The sequence below is a fragment of the Pararge aegeria genome, chromosome 5, assembly GCF_905163445.1.
Source record: "Pararge aegeria chromosome 5, ilParAegt1.1, whole genome shotgun sequence".
NCBI classification, from domain to species: Eukaryota; Metazoa; Arthropoda; class Insecta; order Lepidoptera; family Nymphalidae; genus Pararge; species Pararge aegeria.
The window spans coordinates 15,499,517-15,520,869 of NC_053184.1; the positions used below are offsets into that span (position 1 = coordinate 15,499,517).

At 33.2% G+C, this 21,353-nt stretch overlaps 2 protein-coding genes across 3 annotated transcripts; one reads left to right on the plus strand and one right to left on the minus strand.

Moving 5' to 3' along the window:
• Positions 1-91: 91 nt before the first annotated feature.
• Positions 92-15,910, minus strand: LOC120623848 (cytochrome P450 CYP12A2-like). 2 transcript variants are annotated; one of them, XM_039890117.1, is made up of 10 exons: positions 15,653-15,910; positions 6,270-6,394; positions 5,287-5,417; positions 4,831-4,952; positions 4,049-4,165; positions 3,137-3,415; positions 1,833-1,986; positions 1,410-1,622; positions 1,057-1,228; positions 92-638 (listed from the first exon to the last, which is right to left on the minus strand). In XM_039890117.1, the coding sequence occupies exons 1-10, from the start codon at positions 15,670-15,672 to the stop codon at positions 484-486; spliced, it is 1,488 nt and encodes a 495-aa protein (XP_039746051.1). In that variant the 5' UTR covers positions 15,673-15,910; the 3' UTR covers positions 92-483. The 2 variants fall into 2 exon arrangements, with proteins under 2 accessions (XP_039746051.1, XP_039746050.1); XM_039890116.1 differs by lacking the exon at positions 15,653-15,910 and adding an exon at positions 7,505-7,613.
• Positions 13,983-19,156, plus strand: LOC120623849 (carboxypeptidase Q-like). Its single transcript, XM_039890118.1, has 3 exons — positions 13,983-14,223; positions 17,455-17,584; positions 17,990-19,156. The coding sequence occupies exons 1-3, from the start codon at positions 14,021-14,023 to the stop codon at positions 19,082-19,084; spliced, it is 1,428 nt and encodes a 475-aa protein (XP_039746052.1). The 5' UTR covers positions 13,983-14,020; the 3' UTR covers positions 19,085-19,156.
• The last annotated feature ends 2,197 nt before the right edge of the window (positions 19,157-21,353 follow it).

Genomic DNA, 21,353 nt, shown 5'->3' on the forward strand with positions numbered 1-21,353 from the left:
TTATGATTATCCTCCTAAAAAAAATCAACTAATCCCATATTGAATGCACAGTGGGATCTCATAAGAGCTTAGACTTACGACTTGTAGATAATGATGTTTATTAGACTGGCTATTAAGTGCGACTAGTTCCGAGTTCATTGCCTTTTTTTTTAAATCTCACAAAATTTATATTTTGTTTGTTTTGACAAATAATTTAAAAATCCTATTAAGAAGATCCAAGAAGATAAGAACAAGACACTTTTGTTTAGCAATATTAGTATTAATATTACTAGTTATATTGATAATTTCGATGCGCTATCGAATGGGTTTACGTAACAAACCTTGCATGTCCTGCCCTTGATAGGGCTCCCGTAGAGAGTTTAAAATTTTAAAATTATTAAAATTTTGGTCTAGGTTTGTTGAGTTTGCACTCAAACAGAAACGACGCTTTTATGAAACTATTCAGACTTATACTTATACTTTTTACAATAATATGATGAAACTTTATTTGACATCCTTAAAAATAAAATTATAAGGTCCGATCAAATAGTTAATGGATGTTGCTCGCGTTTTCATCGGAGGCCCAAACCATTCTATTTCAAAATTTTCTATGAGCTTCTCAAGGAATGTCTCCATCTCAAGTTCTGCTATACGTCGACCTGTTGGAAAAGATTTTTTTTTTAATTAGCAGATTTATTTTGTGCGCTACCTAAACAAACGAATTACTTTTTGTGTTGTCTTCGAAATATAATTAGATTCAGTAAAGTGATTTCTGAACAGAAAATAAACTGGCATAGCTTAACATGGAGTTTTCTTACCAAAAATAATGAAATATACTTGGCTAAGACGCAGAACCATATTTGACAAAATTTGTCCCAAAAATATTGTATTCACATATGACGTTTTTATAAATACTGTATTTGTTCTACGATAGTAATGATATTTGATAGTATAACCAGTTACAAAAATTGAAACAAGAATAAACCAATAACGTTAGCTAAAATTTGAAAATTGATAGATATACTCGTATATAAGTGTACGGTTAAATATTTTTATCAAGATTTTTTTTCCACTAACCAATGCAACTTCGCACTCCAAAACCGAATGGACTGTAAACAAACGGGTGTGTATTTCCATAGTACAAGGGATCACTTTTATCGACGATCCACCTCTCTGGGATAAACTCAGTTGGTTGCGGAAAATTTTCTTCCATCAAGCACATATACTGATTAGCAACAATAACGAACATCTGTAATAAAGTTTAATAGTGTGTAAAAGGATGAAGACTTAAATTAAGGCGTTAAGCTTAAAGCTTAAATGTTTATGACATTGATAGAAATCGAAATCGTAAAGGTTGAAATTTTGGTTATAATCATGTTCATAAATAAATTAGTACTTTATAAAAACATTATAATAATTTTGAATATTACGCCTTTTGGTATTTTGTATCCCATAACGTTATATTCTTTTGTGGTTTGCCGAAAGTTGCCACCTATTACGGGTAACAATCTAATAGTTTCTTTAATACATGCTCTAAGGTATGGTTTCTTTTCTTGCTTTAATAAGTTTTCTTCTCTCAATTTATTTTGCTTTTCCGGATTCTTCGCAAGAAGATATAATGCACCTATTATAGTATTAGCAGTCTGAAAAAAAAATTAAAAAAATTCAAAACGATGGTTATGGTGGCAATACAAAAAAGAAAATCATATTATAAGTGAAGTAAGAACTAAATAACATTTCAAAAACTTCAAGGTTGAAGTGCCTGGCAAGGATTAACAAAGAAACCTGGAATAAATGATACGACCCTTAAACGAAAAAAGAACAAAATAGTGGAGAAATTGGGGAAATATTACCGTGTCAACGCCAGCAAACAACATCTCGCTTGCCATAATCACTGCAATTTTGTGATCTATTTCAAGTAGTTTTTCTAGAACGCCTTCCTGTTCATTTGTTTTATCCTTGACTTTGAGTTTTTCTATAGATTTGTTGATAAAATACTCATTTAACCTTGAAATAAATGATTCAATTATACTGAAGTAAAGTTGAAAAGCCATCTTAGGGAAAATAAATTTGTGCACGATGACATAAAAATTATATAGAAATTAAGAAAATAAAACGGAACCCTGAAACGCTAAAAATGGGTATTCTTGCCTAATTTAGGTCAGTAAGGATGCACGCCTCAGGCGTAATTGAAAATAAAACAAAGAAGTTTTACTTCTTTCAAATATACACACAGGTAGGGATACAAGTATGTGTTTGATATGTTTTTTCTGTGCACTATTTTCTTCATTGATGTAGGTAATATTCTTTATTTTCGCATCAAATTTATAAGCTACTTATATTAAAATAGGAGAAAAATAAATATATTTTTCTTATTTTGGTATTGTACATTTTCATAGCTATTTAAATAAGGTATTTTTAAATCTATCGACTACATCATCATCATTATCATCATATCACCCCGTAGCGGCTCACTAATGGGCACAGGTCTTCTCTCAGCATGAGTCGGGTTTGACTGTAGTCGGATTGGTTGAATAGGTACACACACCTTTGAGAACTTTATGAAGAACTCGCAGGCTTTCAGGTATTCTTACGATGTATTTCATCACAGTTAAAGCAATATTAATAGCCTAAAAATATGCCATGGAATACAATTGAAATGAATGTATTGAATTGTAAGTAGAATGTCGAATGATTCGTTGTTGAAACACTTCAAAATTGGCTTGGAAGCATTTCATTTAAATGTATAATCATCGTCATCAATCATCGAACCGTGCCCACTACAGGGCACGGGTCTCCTCTCAGAATGAGAAGGGTTTATGCCGTAGTATACCACGCTGGTCAAGTGCGGATTGGTAGACTTCACACGCCCTTGAGATCGTTATGGAGAACTCTCGGGCATGCAAGTTTCCTCAAGATGCTTTCCTTCACTGTTCAAAGCAAGTGGTACTTATATTGTTAAATTAAAAACGCACATAACTCCGAAAAGTTAGCGGTGCGTGCCAGGGCTCGAACTCGGGGGCTAGATCTCCACGAAAGGAAGCCATATCTAATAAGATATGGCTTCCTTTCGTGGAGATCTACGCTAGCACCTATCACCGCTTCAAAATGTATAATGTTATAAATAAATGCATGCTTATCGGCCATCATTTCTTACTTCATTTGATCACCATAGAATTTCATTGCTTTCTTAAATGTTGGCGTTGCGATGTATCTCCAAAGGCTCGGCTGGAAGTCAAGTTTTTCAGATACTGTTAAAACATCCCGTACAACTTGTATAAGTTTTTTCACTGGTGAATCTTTTGGAAGATTTGGATCGAAGCAGTTTAAGCGGTCACCAAGAGCGACAACGCCAATTGCTTCTAATGCCCACAAATTAATTTCTGTATCGAATTTACCTTCCAACATATTTTTTTCATTGCGTTTCAATCTCATTCTGTAACATAAGAACAAAAGTTATTAGATTCGATAACACCTTCAAACTTTAACTTTAAAGTTGAAGGCGAACGCATCACGGTCAGCTGTTATCTATATCTCTCTGTGTTCCTACAGGATAAGAGACGTGTACCCAACAGGGTCCTTGAGTTTACGAATGACTTATAAAATTATAATATATCTGCACCCCGCGTAAGTTTAAATTCCGTGGGATACTGTGATATCGGGATAAAAGTAACAGCTATGACAACTTTCATCTTAATCGGTTGTTTAATAAAACTATTTATTTTTATAAAATATATGTACTTTTGCTTCTACCGATGATCTAATTAAATTTTAAAACACAAAGTCTGCTAATGTGACTTAACTATGATACTTAGATATTTTTCGACAATACAATAGTTTATTATAATAGTTTTTCCAGCTCACGACAAATAATAAAATTAAAAATAATATTTTGAGACTTTCGGTTACTGCAATAGCCTACGCTAATTTCCTGATAATTTAGCTTGATAAAAACAATATTGGTTGAACTTACTAAAGTAAGTTTCGGAGGCTTTTCGGCACATAAAAAATAAACATAAAAATCTTTCTTCATCACTTATAATATTAGTATTGATATAGATATTAATACCTTTTAATCATGTCATCCGCCACTACTATCAAAGTATCAGAATATAATTTTATAGTTTTTGGCTGTAACATCACTTGATTTACCGTAGTCCGGAACTTCCTCCACTCTTCACCGTGTCTAAAAAAATTAAGAATTTTATTTAATTAATTTCTTAATATTCCTTATAATTTTATTAAATAAAAAAACATCATAAAATTCTTATTCTCTAATAATAAAAAATGTTTCGTAAATCAGTAAATTAGAAATTTTCAAAAGTTGGGAGGTTATTGGTTTCACCCCGTTTTTCGAGTTTTTATCAGATGTCGACGTTTTGAGGTCCTAGAAAGCTTTCCTGACTATTCCCGCGATGGTGTCAACATGTCTGTATGTATGTTTGTGTGTGTGTGTGTTTGTGTGTGTGTGTGTGTGTGTATATGGTAATGGGTTGATACGATGATGATGATGATGATGATACATATCTTTATTAACCACTAGCGGTCCCGGCAAACGTCGTCCGGCCCGTTTAAGCAGGGCCACCTATTGGATTAAATTGTGTTTTGAAACTATCCAGTTACCCATTCGTACCTTTCGCCCACAGCACAGGGGTCTCGGATTTTATTGATGACTTTTAGAGTTCTAGTCAAGATGGCTAGGACTCTAAAAGGGAGTCCTTGAGGGACTCCTAGGAGGGAAAAAATGGGTTTCATATAAAAGGGATTGACAAGTACAATAATGTACACTGTATTTAAAGGCAAGGGTTTTTTTTAATTTGTAATGTACATGTTATAGAAAAATTAGCTTACTCAGTCATCAAACCGGTTGTTTCATGAAGACTATCATCTTTTTTCTTTTTATAATGTTTTCGAAAATATTCTAGCGATTGAAATCCAGGCCTGACGGGTGTCCAGTTCTCATTACGAAATATCTGCAATTTTTAAAACTCCGTTCCTTTAATCATGTTATTGATTGGACAATTGAATAATATGGTATTTTTATTCTTAAAACAGATATGATGTGAGTACGATTTTATGTACGGGTTTACTTTACCTGGCGCACCTTTACAGGTTAGAACGCTACCATCTTGACTGCATAATCACTTACCTGGTACCACCAGATGGGATTGCAATCAAGGCCTTGCTTATCAGGTACAACTAGTTAGCCGTTAACATGAAAATAAAAGAAAGACCTCAAGTGTCAGTCTCTGATGTACGAGTATATCATATGCTTCAATTAAATAAAAGGCACAGTCAGTGACTTACATGAAATGCAGCTTCGGGTTCGTAAAGAAAAATCATTGGAGGTAATCCGAAAGTGCCTCCAAGTCTAACAATTGGTCCATAGTTCTTGTACATTATCTCAGGCCATTCTTCCTTCTTTTTATAAAAGATACCTGTAAGCATACACTTAATATTAAATAACTAATATACTTGAACAAACGAATTCACACCAATTTGTTGGTGTAAAAAAGTTAAAAGAGCACCATGTTGGGAAACGAAATAATCTTGTATCACCGACTTGCCAGTACGATTAGTAGTAGTAGAGATTTTTATGAAAGAGCTCGTCCGAGGAAGTACTATAGCTATGCTTATTTCTGCCGCTAAGCAGCATTGTTGCAATGCTGGGTTCCGGTCTGAAAGGCGTGGTTGCTGTTGTAGTTCCAGGCACATGAGACTTAACACCTACGCCTCAAATTGATGGACACGGTGTGCTGCTTTGTTTGTCTGGCTATGGTTTCCACTTGCCATCAGGTGGGCCATCCGCTTGGTCCGTCAATTATTACTATTTTAAAAAAAAGGATTTATTAAATAATCCATAATCTGTCATTAGGGAATTTCCTATAGCCGTTCTATAAAATCAAATACCGACTTAGTTTATTCGTGATATGTAGAAAGTAGTTCATGAGTATTCTAAGAGATGGCGCTAATATATTTGCGATCTAATAGCTAATTCAGAACCATATCTACATACACATAACACAAAATACTTGCAAAAATGTGAGACAAAATATCATAAAACAAGCTGGTTACGACTTACATTGGAAATTTTACTTTTACTATACTTTTAATATACAGACTTTAGAATGCGAAAATTTTGATCTAAGGCTAATGGTGTTAATTGATGATGCAGTCTTAGATGGTAACCGGCCAACCTGTTGACGGGACACCGAGGTGTTATATGTGGTACCGAATAGAAAATATGTTTTAAAAATTAATTATATTATAATCATTATTTACTAAATTACCTCCTGGTAGATAATTGAGCAGCTGCCCAACGATAGGTAGTGTTGGAGGGCCAGGTATCTCTTGCCATGACTTCAGCTGGCTTTTTTCATCACCGATCAAAGATTTGTTGTTTGTTGACACAGATCTGGGTATAAAGTGAAATAATTTATTTACATTAGTACTTATAAATAATTACCAATTAAATAAATAAATAAATATACTACGACAATACACACATCGCCATCTAGGCCCAAAGTAAGCATAGCTTGTGTTATGGGTACTAAGATTACTGCTGAATAATTATATGAATAATATACTTAAATACGTTTTTTTATATGCATCACCTACCCTCTCTTTTTGAGCTGTGTTTAACGCCTTTGGTTGCCTGGAAGAGATCGCTATGTAGCGATAATACAAGGCCACAAAATTGTATTCTTTTTGTTAAATTTTTATATATAATTTTACTATATGTTTATGTGGTGTACAATAAAAGTGTATTCATTCATTCATTCATTCCTTGACACCACTCGTGGGAGAGTTGAGTCCCCACTACACACATTTGCGTAATTTTTGTTGTCGTTTTGAAAGACACACAGTCGCGAGGCCGTATATTCTTAGTGCTGCCAGACAGCTCAAGTGATAAACGTACATGGGGCTACAGCATACAGTTCAGCAGGTACCTACGTGCTGTAACGGGACGTTAAACCCCCACGAGTGTAGTTACGTACGTAGTAGACTAAAAGTACCTTTTGATGTACTGTACCTGTTTTATACCCTTGAATATATTTGGCCCACTATTTACAAAATATAGGGATGCCCTTTAAATCATGAAACTAAGAGATATTAAAAAAAACAACAGACAGCAAAAAAACACTATGTTAGCTATGCCAAAGAAGCGAATATTGCATTACTCAAAGAATGCATTCAATTTTTAAGAAAAACTTATGTTATATACTGCCTATGGTTTCAACGGTTATCAAAGGTAATTTAATTACATTAACTTTCACATTTCACATACCATTTCATTACTTTCACAAAATGATACATATTAAAAAGATATTACAGACCCTTCTTATACTTTGGAAAGGAGTTTTAAATGCAAATTCTTTCCTACCGACCTCCTAAGATCGTATCTTGTGTCGAAAACAAGCAAAAAAAAGAAAACTGCAAAGTTTGATGTATCGCTTTGTGAAAATGCTCCTCAGTAATTGAGGACACATTTTAACCATAAAAGTTCAAACAATCAATGCCATACCTTGCATAAAAACACTCGAACAATCGATTCCTTACGACCAATAAATTGAGCACTGGTCGCCTCAGATACATAATTACTATCAATTTATTTGAACAACACACAACATTTAAACAACACACAAAACTATAACATAATAATTTTATTACTAACTTTATATATACTGTTATATACCATATAAAGTTAAAGTTGAAATTATATTATAGCTCAGTTTTATTTTAAAACAAATTTAGATGTTTTTTATCTCTTAATAATGCGCAAAATTATTTAAAACATATTATTTATTGACAGCGTGCGGATACTATTGAGTCACGCATCTACTATATCGAAGAATCGCTGTTTGTTTACACTTACATTAGGGCTGTGTGAAACAGAATAATTTATTTATTTGTTAGCTTCTGCCCGCGACTTCGCCTGCGTGGACTTCAGAATTATTTCTAAAGCTTCATCCGTTAACAATTTTTAATCCTACGACTATTTGAGAGATCGGTTTACAAAGTATATGTCCTTTTCCATAGCATAGATGGCATGCATACCAAATTTATTTTAAAGCTGTCTGCCCGCGGCTTAGCTCTTAAACATTTTTTTAATCTTGCCTCGAGAACTACTTAAGGGATCGGGATAAAAATTAACCTATGTTATTTTCCATGTCAAAGGCTACATGCATGCTACATTTATAATATTAGTATGTTTTACGGATGTCTTTCGGAAATCAGCAGTATCTAATAATATCTCTTATCTATCTTTTAATTAAATCTTAAATGTAATTGATAGCCCTATGGATACGATAACTTTTTGCTATAACCTTGGGCAAAGATTAGATTACTATGTTAGCATATAATAAGTACGTTAAGTCTTCGAAATGACGTTCTGGATCATTAAATTTAGATTTTTGTAACATAGGTATTTCGTAATGAAAAAAATAATGATTTTTAGGTAGGTGTTAATAATAATAATTGTAGGTTTGTTAAAAAAAACAATTGACAGAGTTCTGTTCAAATAGTATGAGCAAATACGTTTAAATTATGATAAATCGCTATCAAGCGGGCCGCCTCTTGTATTCTACTTCTTTTTTATGTTTCTGTTATTATATTTTTGTAAATGTTAATGTCATGGTATACAATTATGAGTTAAATAATAAATAATATTAATAACTATATTAATTTTCGATGTTTGAGTTTAGATTTATTAGTCTTAAAGTGATTTGACATATTTTCTTCTCGTCAGGTTCTATATATTACTAGCTGTTGCCCGCGACTTCGTCTGCGTTTGATTTTGTTTTTAAAGTATTCTGTATCGCTAAGCCTTCAATGAGTATAGTAGTATATATATATATAACATGTGACTCAACTAATCATAGACAAATAATTTGCAATAAAAAAAAATTGCGACTATAATTAAAGGTAAACTATCCTATCTCTTAAGTTGGACCAGACTGCTCACGGTGTACCAATTTAATTTGAAATCGGTTAAGTAGTTTAGGAGTCCATCGCGGACAAACATCGTGACAGGAGATTTATATATATTAAGATTATGCTTTATGAGTATGCGGGGGACGCAATCCTAAATACATTTTTCCTGAAAAGCCACTTGATCTTTTTTGGTTTTTGCACTGTCCAGTCCTTAGCTCAGAGCAGGAACTTACTACAGATTACAACATATCTGTTGCGTATAGTGGTTATGATAATAAATATGACTATTATAGTTATCTTAATATATATAAATCTCCTGTCACGATGTTTGTCTGCGATGGACTCCTAAACTACCTAACCGATTTTAAATTAATATGGCACACCGTGAGCAGTCTGGTCCAACTTAAGAGATAGGATAGCTTAGGTCTTTAATTATAAAATTCAAAATTCATTTATTTCAAGTAGGCCTAATATAAGCACTTTATAGTCGCAATTTTATTTTATTGCAAACTAGCCGTTTCCCGCCCGCTACGCTAGGCGAATTGAAAAAGGAAATAAATTACATTTTATGTTTCATTTTTATTTATTTTTTTCATATTTTTATTATTCTTCTTTTTTTTATTTTTGTATGAACATAAATAGGCCCCGCGGATAGAACTGTAAGCATCGATATTGTTTAGACTTACTCAAATTCCAAATTCCATCGATTTAGCCTGTATCTTTCATCCAGGTGATTTTTCTCACTAATATTCATTGTAACTTTCAATGTGCAATCACTATAACATTTCCGTGCCTTTCTTCCAAAAATTAATAATAATTGACATGAAGAAAAAAATTTGAAATGAGCATTGAAAGTTTAAGTTAAAGTCATTGCAAGTCTCATATGTGAAGTTGAAATCTGTCTAGGTTCAAGTGCGACGAATTTTCTGTTAACTAAAATTTTCTCCGTGACATCAATTTTTTATAGAAAATTAATTGTGCATGTTTTTTATGAATTCTATTGGAATAAGTAACTTAATTTCTTTTTCACATCTCATGTGCTTGGAAAATGCATTCATTTTAATCTGTTACATTTCCGCGATCCCGCAATAAAAGAATTCGTCGGTTATGTAGTCTGCAAAAGTAAAATGAATGTAAAATTCTTAGTCCGTTGATTGGATAGCTACATGTAAAGTTAAGTTTTTGAAACCTCTCAATGACTTTTTCTCCGCTGCCAAAAAGACGATTGTTGTAAGGACATACACGAAGATCCCCACCAAATTTGGAGTCTGTAGAAGTTACAGGTTAGAAATAAAAATTTTAGATTTTAACACCCACCCCCGCAATTCCTGTCGGAAGTAGACTTTATTGAAATCCATTTTGAGATGTTCTTTATGTAAATAATAAAAGATTCCTACCATATTTAGAATTTTTAGAAGCTATATTTCGAAATTGAAATTTTTTATTGTTAACACCCACCCCCGCGAACCTTATTGGAGGTGATTCATTGTAAAATCCGCTCGAAGATCATTTTTATATTACATATAGAACACTCTCACTAAATTTGGAGTCTATAGGAGCTATCGCTTGGAAATTGAAAATTTTCATTGTTAACGCCCCCGCAATCTTCTTTGGGGTGGGATATCGTAAAATTTGTTCATAAATCATTTTTACATCACTTATAGAAAATTCCTACAAAATTTGGAGCTTGTAGGAGCTTTAGCTGGAAAATTAAAAATATTAATTGTTAATACCCACCCCCGCAACCCTCTGTGGGGTGAGCTATCGTAAAATTTGTTCATAGCCTATTTCTACACCTCTTACAGAAGATTCCTACCAAATTTGAAGTCTATAGGAGCTATAGTTTAAAAACGGGAATTGTTCATTGTTAACGCCCCCGCAATCCCCTTTGGTGAATGAATTTCTTAAAATCTATTCATAGCTGACCTCTACATAGCAAAAGTAATATTCCTACCAAGTTTCACGTTTCTAAGACTTATGGTTCCCGAGATTTCGTGGTGAGTGACTATATAGATGGGAATTCTTCGATTATCATCGAAATTTTTAACTTTTTATCGGGCTTTTTTAAAATTTTCTTACATACAAAACTTTCTCCTGACAATTCTGAAGATAAAAAAAAAGCCCAATTGGTCCAGCCGTTCTCCACTACCGTGAGTAGATTCTTAGCTGAATGTAAAAAACCATAATCCGTTTAATACACTCTGTTGAAATCCATGAAAACAAAAGAATCAAGAGAAAATGCTTATCTTTTGTTTTTATTAGCGGGATAAATGTTCATAAAAGTAAAACAGCGATAAAAAAATGAAGGAATGTTGGAATTCAAAAAATAGATAGCCATAAACCATCTAGGAAAAATTTCGCATCGAATGGTGGTAGTTTCATGTCGATACGATCAGTGGTTTAGGCGTCATTGAGCCTCAAACGAAGACCATTTTCATTATATATATATAGATTATATTACATATAGAACACTCTCACTAAATTTGGAGTCTATAGGAGCTATCGCTTGGAAATTGAAAATTTTCATTGTTAACGCCCCCGCAATCTTCTTTGGGGTGGGATATCGTAAAATTTGTTCATAAATCATTTTTACATCACTTTTAGAAAATTCCTACAAAATTTGGAGCTTGTAGGAGCTTTAGCTGGAAAATTAAAAATATTAATTGTTAATACACACCCCCGCAACCCCCTGTGGGGTGAGCTATCGTAAAATTCGTTCATAGCCTATTTCTACACCTCTTACAGAAGATTCCTACCAAATTTGAAGTCTATAGGAGCTATAGTTTAAAAACGGGAATTGTTCATTGTTAACGCCCCCGCAATCCCCTTTGGGGAATGAATTTCTTAAAATCTATTCATAGCTGACCTCTACATAGCAAAAGTAATATTCCTACCAAGTTTCACGTTTCTAAGTCTTATGGTTCCCGAGATTTCGTGGTGAGTGACTATATAGATGGGAATTCTTCGATTATCATCGAAATTTTTAACTTTTTATCGGGCTTTTTTAAAATTTTCTTACATACAAAACTTCCTGACAATTCTGAAGATAAAAAAAAAGCCCAATTGGTCCAGCCGTTCTCCACTACCGTGAGTAGATTCTTAGCTGGATGTAAAAAACCATAATCCGTTTAATACACTCTGTTGAAATCCATGAAAACAAAAGAATCAAGAGAAAATGCTTATCTTTTGTTTTTATTAGCGGGATAAATGTTCATAAAAGTAAAACAGCGATAAAAAAATGAAGGAATGTTGGAATTCAAAAAATAGATAGCCATAAACCATCTAGGAAAAATTTCGCATCGAATGGTGGTAGTTTCATGTCGATACGATCAGTGGTTTAAGCGTGATTGAGCCTCAAAGGAACACCATTTTCATTATATATATATATAGATTATTTGTCTATGATTTATTGTCAGTCACAACTCACATGTTATATATATATACTACTATACTCATTTAAGGCTTAGCGGTACTGAATACTTTAAAAACAAAATCAAACGCAGACGAAGTCGCGGGCAACAGCTAGTTAATTATATATACCTTCGTTTTATGCACCTAAGATTTTTTTTTAGCAAACTCACAAATTGGCAATTGAATGTTGAACTGGTGCAGGAAACGCGTTGTTATATGCGATTATATATTCTATTTAAGTATTTAATATACGAGCAATCATTCCTAAAAATCTTGGAGATGTGTGTTAAAAAAGTTCAAAGTTTGTATTAAACGTAACCTTATAGAAAAGTCCTATAGTAGTATAAAGGAATACGTCAATCATAAAAATGCTTGGGTGTAAATTATTGCTCTAACCAGGTTGCTACTTTAATTGTCTTAAATGACAATATGAGATTTATATAACAAAAAAAAATCAACCGGCTAAGATTGTTATGGGCTTCTTCTTAGACCAGGGCGCGTTTGGAACCCTTGTAGCCTTACTTTTAAGTTGACGAATTTAGTTATCATCATCACTTCTAACACTTCTATATCATATTTTACTTTACGAAAAGACGAAAAGACTAAAGCAGGGTCGTTGCCCACTGCGCCAATCGGCCGTCAAATGATGAGTGGTTAAAGTTAGTAGGTATAATATTTGAGCATATCAAGGCCAATCGCTGAAATATGTAGGTACTAGCTGTTGTCCGCGATCTTCGTCCGTGTTTAACGGCTGTTTGATAAAATAATACAAGAGACTATTTTAAACAAAAAAAAACCGACTTCTGTTAGAAATTCTATACCAACTAAAAAGTTAATAAATTTTTGAAAACATCAATCTTCTATACTAGGTTTTAATCGCGAAACAATTTGCAAATACTTCTTACTAGCTTTGGTAGAATATGTAGGTGAACCCCGATAAACTGAATATCTCTGCGTCACCCATTCGAGTGTGCAGGCGTAATGGCGTGTTGTGTGAATGCGTAAACAATGCATAGTTATACAATATTACTAATCTTGGTGGATTTCGTTCATTTTTAAAGAGTTTTGTTAACTGTCTACGAAACTCTTCCCCAGATCTATATGAAATTAAAATAAACCCCTTCCGAACAAAAAAAGAATATTGACCACCCGTCAATAAATGAGGGAGTTATGCCCCAACATACATAAAAAAAGAAAAATTGTAACCTCCTTATTTTTGAAGGGAGTCGGTTAAAAAATCCCAAAGCCCAACATCCTAACATTTCTTTATGAGAAGGTTGCTTGGAAGTATCCTGCTTCTGCTTTTAGCTCTCACAAAATGAATGGTACCCACATATTGTAAATTGTTGATGTTGGAAAACAAGAATCTGCTGAGTTCTTGCTGGCTGTTTCTGGTGGAAGAGTCAGACTGATAGTCTAGATGTATGAAAAGTGATTAAGTAGGTAAGTATATAGTAAACCTACTTGAATTAAATGAATTACGAATTTGAATTTTATTTTATTATTTAAATTAACATTATAACTCCTCTTTAAACGAAGTTGGTTTCAAATAGTTGAACGTAGTAGTGTTTTATTAAAGGGGACAATCACGTAATATATTGACCCATTGTACTTAATAAAGTACCCAGCCACGTTCAACCATTACCTCACAACTGACCGTCACGTTAGGACGTATGGTTTATAAATATTACACAAAATGTTTGTTGTGGTATGGAAAGTGTTCGTTTTGTTAATCATTTCACAAGTTCATAGTGAACCTATGAAAATAAAATCGTATTCTGAGCAAAATTCTTGTGATATCGGCAAATTGGCGGATGAAATTGCCTCTTATGATAAGGTCGTCAAAGATATAATAGATTACGTCGTGCGCGGCCCTTTCAAATGGAAGACTTATGATGAGTAAGTTTATTGTGTTCCTTGATGCTATAAATATCACAGATATATTAGTTTAAGGTTATTAGTGATAACATAAAAGAATATAATAATGGCTAGCTAAAATTTCACTCTCTACGCATAGGTATACACTACTATAATAAGCGTGGATCATAGAGCGAATCTAGAAAGAACTACTTAGACGCCACGGCATGCACATAATTCGACTCGATAAATTATAATTAATAAGAAACAATAAAGTGCAATGCAGTAGGTAATCTTCTTAATACTTTAATTAAAATAGTTATTAAGAATATAAAATAGAAAAAAATTTACGAACGAAAGATCAAAAAAACCTTGACCAAACGATTTAATAAAATGTCATGCCGTTTGCCGTGATGGCATGTACACGTATTTGAGTCATTATAAATAAAGCTTAAGATGTATTGTATATTAGACTTACACAAAGTAACTACTGATTATGTTGTCTTTTCTTCTAAGAGATGGTATGCGTGGGAAAGTATATTTTATGTGCTGACCACGGGATTTTCGTTTGTACTATGTATCACAAGAAAAATCGAGCGATACAAACCGATGTCCCGCGTTAATTCCCAGAGCCAACATGTAAGCTTTCTAATCAACTTCCGAAAAAGGCAGAGAAACTATTGAGTCAATGCATAACGCGAATATGGCTCTTATCATCAACCAACCCATTATCGGGCCACTATAGGGCACGGGTCTCTTCTCACAATGAGAAGGGGACAATATGGCTCTTACAAAGAAAAATATGAATCATAAACATAATTATTATACATTGTGTATTTTTGGAAGTCCCGGGTTCGATCCCGTAAAATATATTAAAACATATATTTTTTAAATATCGGATAGAAGCAGGCGTTACTTTGCGGAAATCCATTATACATTATGAAAATTAAGCTTAAATTGCTATACTCCGCGAACAGCAGGACAATCTGTATGGTGTAATTTATAATTACTTGAATCCGTATACTCCACACCAAACAGATCCTCGGTAAAAAACTCTTCTCAATGTCTTGAGAAGTCAAATGTTTGTAAGATGCTATTTAACTTTTTACTACATTATCGTGGAGTAAATAAACAATTATCAAAGTTATACCTATAACCCCACAAGCTGTGCACATGTCTGTGCTATTTAGCAAAGATAATAAATATCGAGTGTATCTATTACTATATTAACGCAAAATAAATAAATAACTATCACCATTTGCCTTATCATCCATTATAATATAAACAAATAGCTCACGTATTTTTTTATCCGCAAAACAACGAAGTATTTAAAGTAAGTATGTGTATTTATTATAATGCTCGTTTTCATAAACTGACATTGAACTAAAAACAGTATCTTGGAGACGAAATTCTTCAAATCCCTGAAAAAAAAACGATTACCTTTTCGGCATAGTTAAAAAAATATTGTTACCTTAATAGACATCGACGCATATATTTCAAACGACATGAGGTACGATTTGAGGAGGAACTAAGAGGTATCGCCCGCAGGAAGACACAAAACAATACGAAATATATATTATTAATACATTATTGCATCGATACATCCTGATGAGATAGTTGTTGCACAGTTTTAAGACCAGGAAAATAAAATGTTCCTTTTGCCATTTCTTAAAAACCTAAACAAGAACTAATGAATTCGCGGCAAACTGCTACTAAACAACTTAATACAAAGCCACACTGAAGTGTTACAAAAAGCTGTATTTAGAATAACCAAAAATTCGCAGACGAAGACACTCGAACTACTACTGCTACGACTCGTAACATTAATTTTTAATCAATCGCAGGATAGTTGATATTATTATGTTTCTGAAATGAAAATAATAGCTGAGTAATTCAATATTTAACTTTATGAGGTATTATTTTAGTTTCAGTGACTTCGGCCGCGTGAATTTTAATTTTTTTCTGAAGACAGCTTTTTGTCGCGCTTCACTATGGCCAAACAGTGGCTTTGTATTATATTTATTACTTGCTATTGCTCGTGAATTCTTTTGCGTTTATTTTGGTTCTTCAACATAGAAATATTCCGCAACCACAACTAGATTAATAGAGAAAAGTTTTCATCAAAAACTTTTATCAACCTACTCATAATTATGTAATTGTAAACGTATGTTTTATGTAATTTAAATTCCAATGTTTTAAAAAAGTTGGTCTATTATGATAGTATGAACCTGATCATGTTAGCCGAGCAAGGCGAGGCTTAGGGTTCTCATGTTGGGTGAGACTGAAATTTATCGGTTTCGGTTCGACTATCCTGTCTGGCTGTCTGTTTTTTCCTCCATCAGTTTTTAAATCTTTCATAGCCAGTGAACAAAAAATATTCTTCGTTTGTGAGGGCCAGTGTCAATAGATTACAAATTTATGTTTATTTGGTAGAGAGCTACTGTTTGTAAGTACTATATTAAATATACCGATAAGATAAAGTAGAGATCTTTAAAGTCAAGTTCCAAATTATATCTGTTATACGCATAAGGTATATATCAATCTATCTCTCTAGTAAAATAATAATAATCGACATATATGACAGCTGATGATTTTGCTTAAATCGATAAGATATTCGCTCAACAAAACGGACTAAGCTTATCACAACATCACAATATTTTCAAGGCATCGGCGGCAAAATGAGTCTTTCTGTCCGAATCCTTTTATCTATTTTTATTATTTTCGTAAGTGAGGCAAAAGTTATCCAAGAGTATAGCCCGGCTTGCAAAAGTTTATTAGGTGAAGATTTGATAAAAGAAATAGGATCATATAGACATGTAAAGGATGAAATATTACGATACGTTCTGGATGGTGATTTCAAACGAAAAACATTTGATGAGTGAGTACAAGTCTGGTAGCTGTCGCCTGATTAATTATTTATGTAAATTTTAATGAAGTACATTCTATGCGCTTCATTTGAATCATATTCATAGCAGTCGATTTAACTTCACTAGAATCACGATTTGACGTGTAGGCTATGTAGGCTTGGCCATTTTTTTTTTTTTCATTCGTTTCGTTTATGTCATTTATACTCAACTGAATCCGGTCACGTTTCGCTGTTTAAATACAGTTTATAAACACTATAAATGAGAAATGCAACGTTTTATTAAAATTTATTTACACAAGGAAGTTAAGTTCTGATATAACGAAGATTTTATATGCTCTAAGCTACCAAACTGCAATTTATTATACTAATATTAAAAACTATGTGATCATTAGCGTTTTATTTTTCAGGTTGGCAAAATTTGTAGATTTATTCGGCGCTCGTCCATCGGGGTCTAAAGTTCTTGAAGAATCTATTGATTACATGATTAAGCTTACTCGTGAGGAGGGAATAGAACATATCGTTACAGAAGATGTAGAGGTAAACAAATAACAAATTTACATTGTTAATCCTATTAATTAGGAAATCAAAATCCTAAAAAGTTTTTATTAAGGTTTTTTTTTTAATCTATATCGACATACGACGACCTCATATACGCAGTGGTGAGCGCTGTGGTTTTATAAGTGGAGGTCTGGTTCAATCCCTGGCGGGGGATGTTTGGGAATTTATAATTACCGAATTTTCTCTGCTCTGGTCTGGTGGGAGGCTTTAGTTGTGACTAGTTACCAACCTACCTACAGAAACTACTACCACCCTACCAGCAACAGACCTACCTACGTAGAAACGGATACCATACCTACCCCAAACAGACCGCTTCTAATTTTTAAGTAAGATTGCAGTCCAGGGCTAACTTGTAGTGGAATAAAAAAAACATACTCTTTTCAGGTACCTCATTGGGTTAGAGGAACGGAAAAGTTAACAATGGTTCAACCAAGAATAAAGGATATTGCATTACTAGGTCTCGGAAGAAGTATAAGTACACCGCCAAATGGTATTTCAGCAGAAGTCGTAGTGGTGCATAGTTTCGACGAATTAGCAAAAATACCAAACAAAGAGGTAGAAGGAAAAATTGTTTTGTACGATCCGAAATTTACAAGTTATGGCGAAACCGTTATATATCGATCTCAAGGTGCTGCCAAAGCTGCAGAAAAAGGAGCTGTTGCATCTTTAGTTAGATCGATTGCCCCATTTTCAATAAACACACCACATACAGGATCCCAAAATTATGACGAAAAAGTGAAAAAGATACCTACAGCTGCCATATCCCTTGAGGATGCAGATTTGATAAGGAGAATTTATAATAGAAAAGAAAAAATTGTTTTAAATATTACAATGTCGTCAACATATGACACAAAAGTTTCTAGAAATACACTTATTGATCTCAAAGGGACTAATTATCCTGAACAACTAGTGATAGTTTCAGGGCATATAGATAGTTGGGATGTTGGGCAAGGTGCGATGGATGACGGCGGTGGTCTTTTTGTTAGTTGGGCAGCACCTGTTATATTAAAACGTCTTAACTTAAGACCAAAAAGGACGCTTCGATCAATTTTTTGGACTGCTGAGGAGCTTGGTTTAGTAGGTGCCTATGCGTATGAAGAAAAACATAGAAATGAAAATAATAAAATTAATTTTATTATGGAATCAGATGAAGGCACATTTGCTCCTCGAGGTTTAGAAGTAGCAGGTACTCCAAAAGCACGTTGTATTGTAGCAGAAATCTTAAAACTTTTTGAGTCTGTTAATGCCACAACTTTAGTTGAATCCAATAGCCCTGGATCAGATATTACTGTTCTTATTCAAAAAGGTATTCCAGGAGCTAGCCTCCATAATGCAAATGAGCGATATTTCTGGTTTCACCACACCGAAGGGGATACCATGAACGTAGAAGATCGTGACGAACTTGATTTATGTACGGCATTTTGGACTGCTGTGGCTTACATTATAGCCGATATTTCTGCTGATATACCTCGATACTGATATATTATATTTATAAACCATTCTTATTCAAATAAATAGTTTTTTCATCAAGGATGATAGCATTAAAATACTTTTTAATTCTGGATACTTTAAAAATAAAAACAAACGCGGACGAAGTCGTAGGCAACAGCTAGTATCAGAATAAGAATGATTAAAAATATGTGTAATTAGCACTACAACTTTTGTCAAGTTATATTGTCTACTATACAAACTTTTATTCTGCGTTTTATCGCCTGACAGTTGTCTGCCTAAAAGTCGTGAACGTGATGTTAAATATCGTCATTGGTCGGTCATCTTATAAGTAGATAGCCCGTAGTATACCTCAAGAAATAACTATCAAATTCAAAAGAAACTATTTTAATCCTTTGGTACAAATCTTAGCGTGTTCTTACAAATGAACCTTTGTGCCCTTTTTTTACCCTTGGGTATTACAACTTTACCTTTTTAAATGTCAACCTGAACATCCATTTTATCTGTATAACTTGAAAAATTAACGACATAACCCTCACCCCCGATTTAACAACTTTAGGGTGATTTTTTTTACGTTGGGATCCATTCGTAGTGGATTTTTGCGTTATAAAGGGAACCTGATGTCAAAATTCCAAGTTCCTTACTCCACGGATTTAGGCTGTAAAAAAAGAATATTAAAGACTTGAAATGAAATGATCGAATTTTATATATTAAGATTAATTGAACATGAGTTCATAATCAACACACGAGATATAATAAGTTTTCTCTATTAAGACGGTGCCGAGTTGTACTGATGACTGAGCGCTAAATTGATGATGTTATTGATACCTATATAGTGAAAAATATCACAAAGTTGCTCAAGTTGTCTGTCAGTGCTAAGAAATTCAAAATTCAAATTCTTTATTCATTTAGGCCTATCACAGGCACTTATGAAGCGTTCATACATATATGTTTACAAAATTTTAAGGGGATGGTGATAACTTCGTTCGCCAATATAAAGCTAAAGCTAGGATGGTTCCAAACGCGCTCTGGTATAAGAAAAGCCTACAATAAACTTAGCCGGGTATTTTTTTTGTTATCACTATCTCACAGTCAATTAATATTAAGCTATAAAGTTAGACCAATTCGCACCCATGCGTTTTTGTCGTTAAAGTAATCCTTAATATTATAATGGGATTTTTCTGTAAGCTTACGTTTTTTTTTGAACTTAAATAAGAGACATCTGAAAGATTTAATTCGGTAATTTGTTATAAAATAATATACAAATGCCCTTGAATGAATTAGCAATTTTATGCGGCCAAATAAACTGCACAACGAGTTATTTTTGCTATTAATATTTATATTGTTACAGTGCATTTTATTTTTAGATTTTGTTATAATCGTATTTTTATAGACATCAATTAAATTTTCAGTAATTATAATATATGTACTGAATATGCACCGTCATTATTTTAACTTCTTTAAATTCATCCTTCAATCACTGACAATGGGCCCGGTTTATATATTGCACGACCAGCGCTCTTCTGCTGGACGAAAATAGAATCTAGCAGCATTACCCCATAATTAAATGCCATAGGACATAATTCTGTGAAAATAACTAAAATACACAAGCCTAGCAGTTTCTATATCTGGCATATGACGAATCTTTTTAACCGCGTATGCTGTAGAACCAAGTCTGTTTGCTAAATTATTTATGTTTGGGCCTATTGAAGTTTAGCATCCAGCGTTATTCCTAAAAAGATTGTCGTATCCACCAAATCCAATTCTTCATTATTAAGTTGTACAAAGGTTTTCTTGTTTGACATTCGGTAACGTGTATGTATAGGGAGAAGACGGTGGGTGCTCGAGTAGCTTCCAAAACATCACCTTTTAAAATATATTGCTTTTACCGATGCAGGGACGTTAATTGTTGAAAAGCACTTATATTTGACGGTCGGTTTTTTAAGACGAGCATAAATTGCTAACTAACCACTTATAAAAGTAATAGAATATCAAGCGTTAAAAAGTTTATATATGTGTTTGAGTTTTTTTTTTTATTATTTATATTCTGAAAATGCGAAGCAAAAGAAAACATTATTCAAACATTATGAAAACAACAGGTACATAATAAACAGTATTTATTTGAATCTATAAAGTAACATAAACTAGTACACATAAAGGTAATATAAAAGGTATTTCAATAGTAATTTAATGTGTTAAATAAGTGAGTCTTGAAGCATGAAATTTCGTACATAAGTTTTTTACACAGTTGACCTACCTAGTTGGGCATATTTAACCTACGCAATACAAAATTTCCAAA

What these genes read in the sequence shown, in the direction of transcription:
- LOC120623848 (XM_039890116.1), bottom strand. Translation starts at nt 7,575, where the DNA reads ATGTATCTGAGGCGACCAGTGCTCAATTTATTGGTCGTAAGGAATCGA. An exon ending in TTCTATGGTGATCAAATGAA is followed by an intron (nt 1,987 to 3,136) that starts GTAAGAAATGAT and finishes ATTTATTTCAAG; the next exon opens with GTTAAATGAGTATTTTATCA. An exon ending in GATACAAAATACCAAAAGGC is followed by an intron (nt 1,229 to 1,409) that starts GTAATATTCAAA and finishes ACTTTATTACAG; the next exon opens with ATGTTCGTTATTGTTGCTAA.
- LOC120623849 (XM_039890118.1), top strand. Translation starts at nt 14,021, where the DNA reads ATGTTTGTTGTGGTATGGAAAGTGTTCGTTTTGTTAATCATTTCACAA. An exon ending in AAATGGAAGACTTATGATGA is followed by an intron (nt 14,224 to 17,454) that starts GTAAGTTTATTG and finishes TTTATTTTTCAG; the next exon opens with GTTGGCAAAATTTGTAGATT. An exon ending in TCGTTACAGAAGATGTAGAG is followed by an intron (nt 17,585 to 17,989) that starts GTAAACAAATAA and finishes TACTCTTTTCAG; the next exon opens with GTACCTCATTGGGTTAGAGG.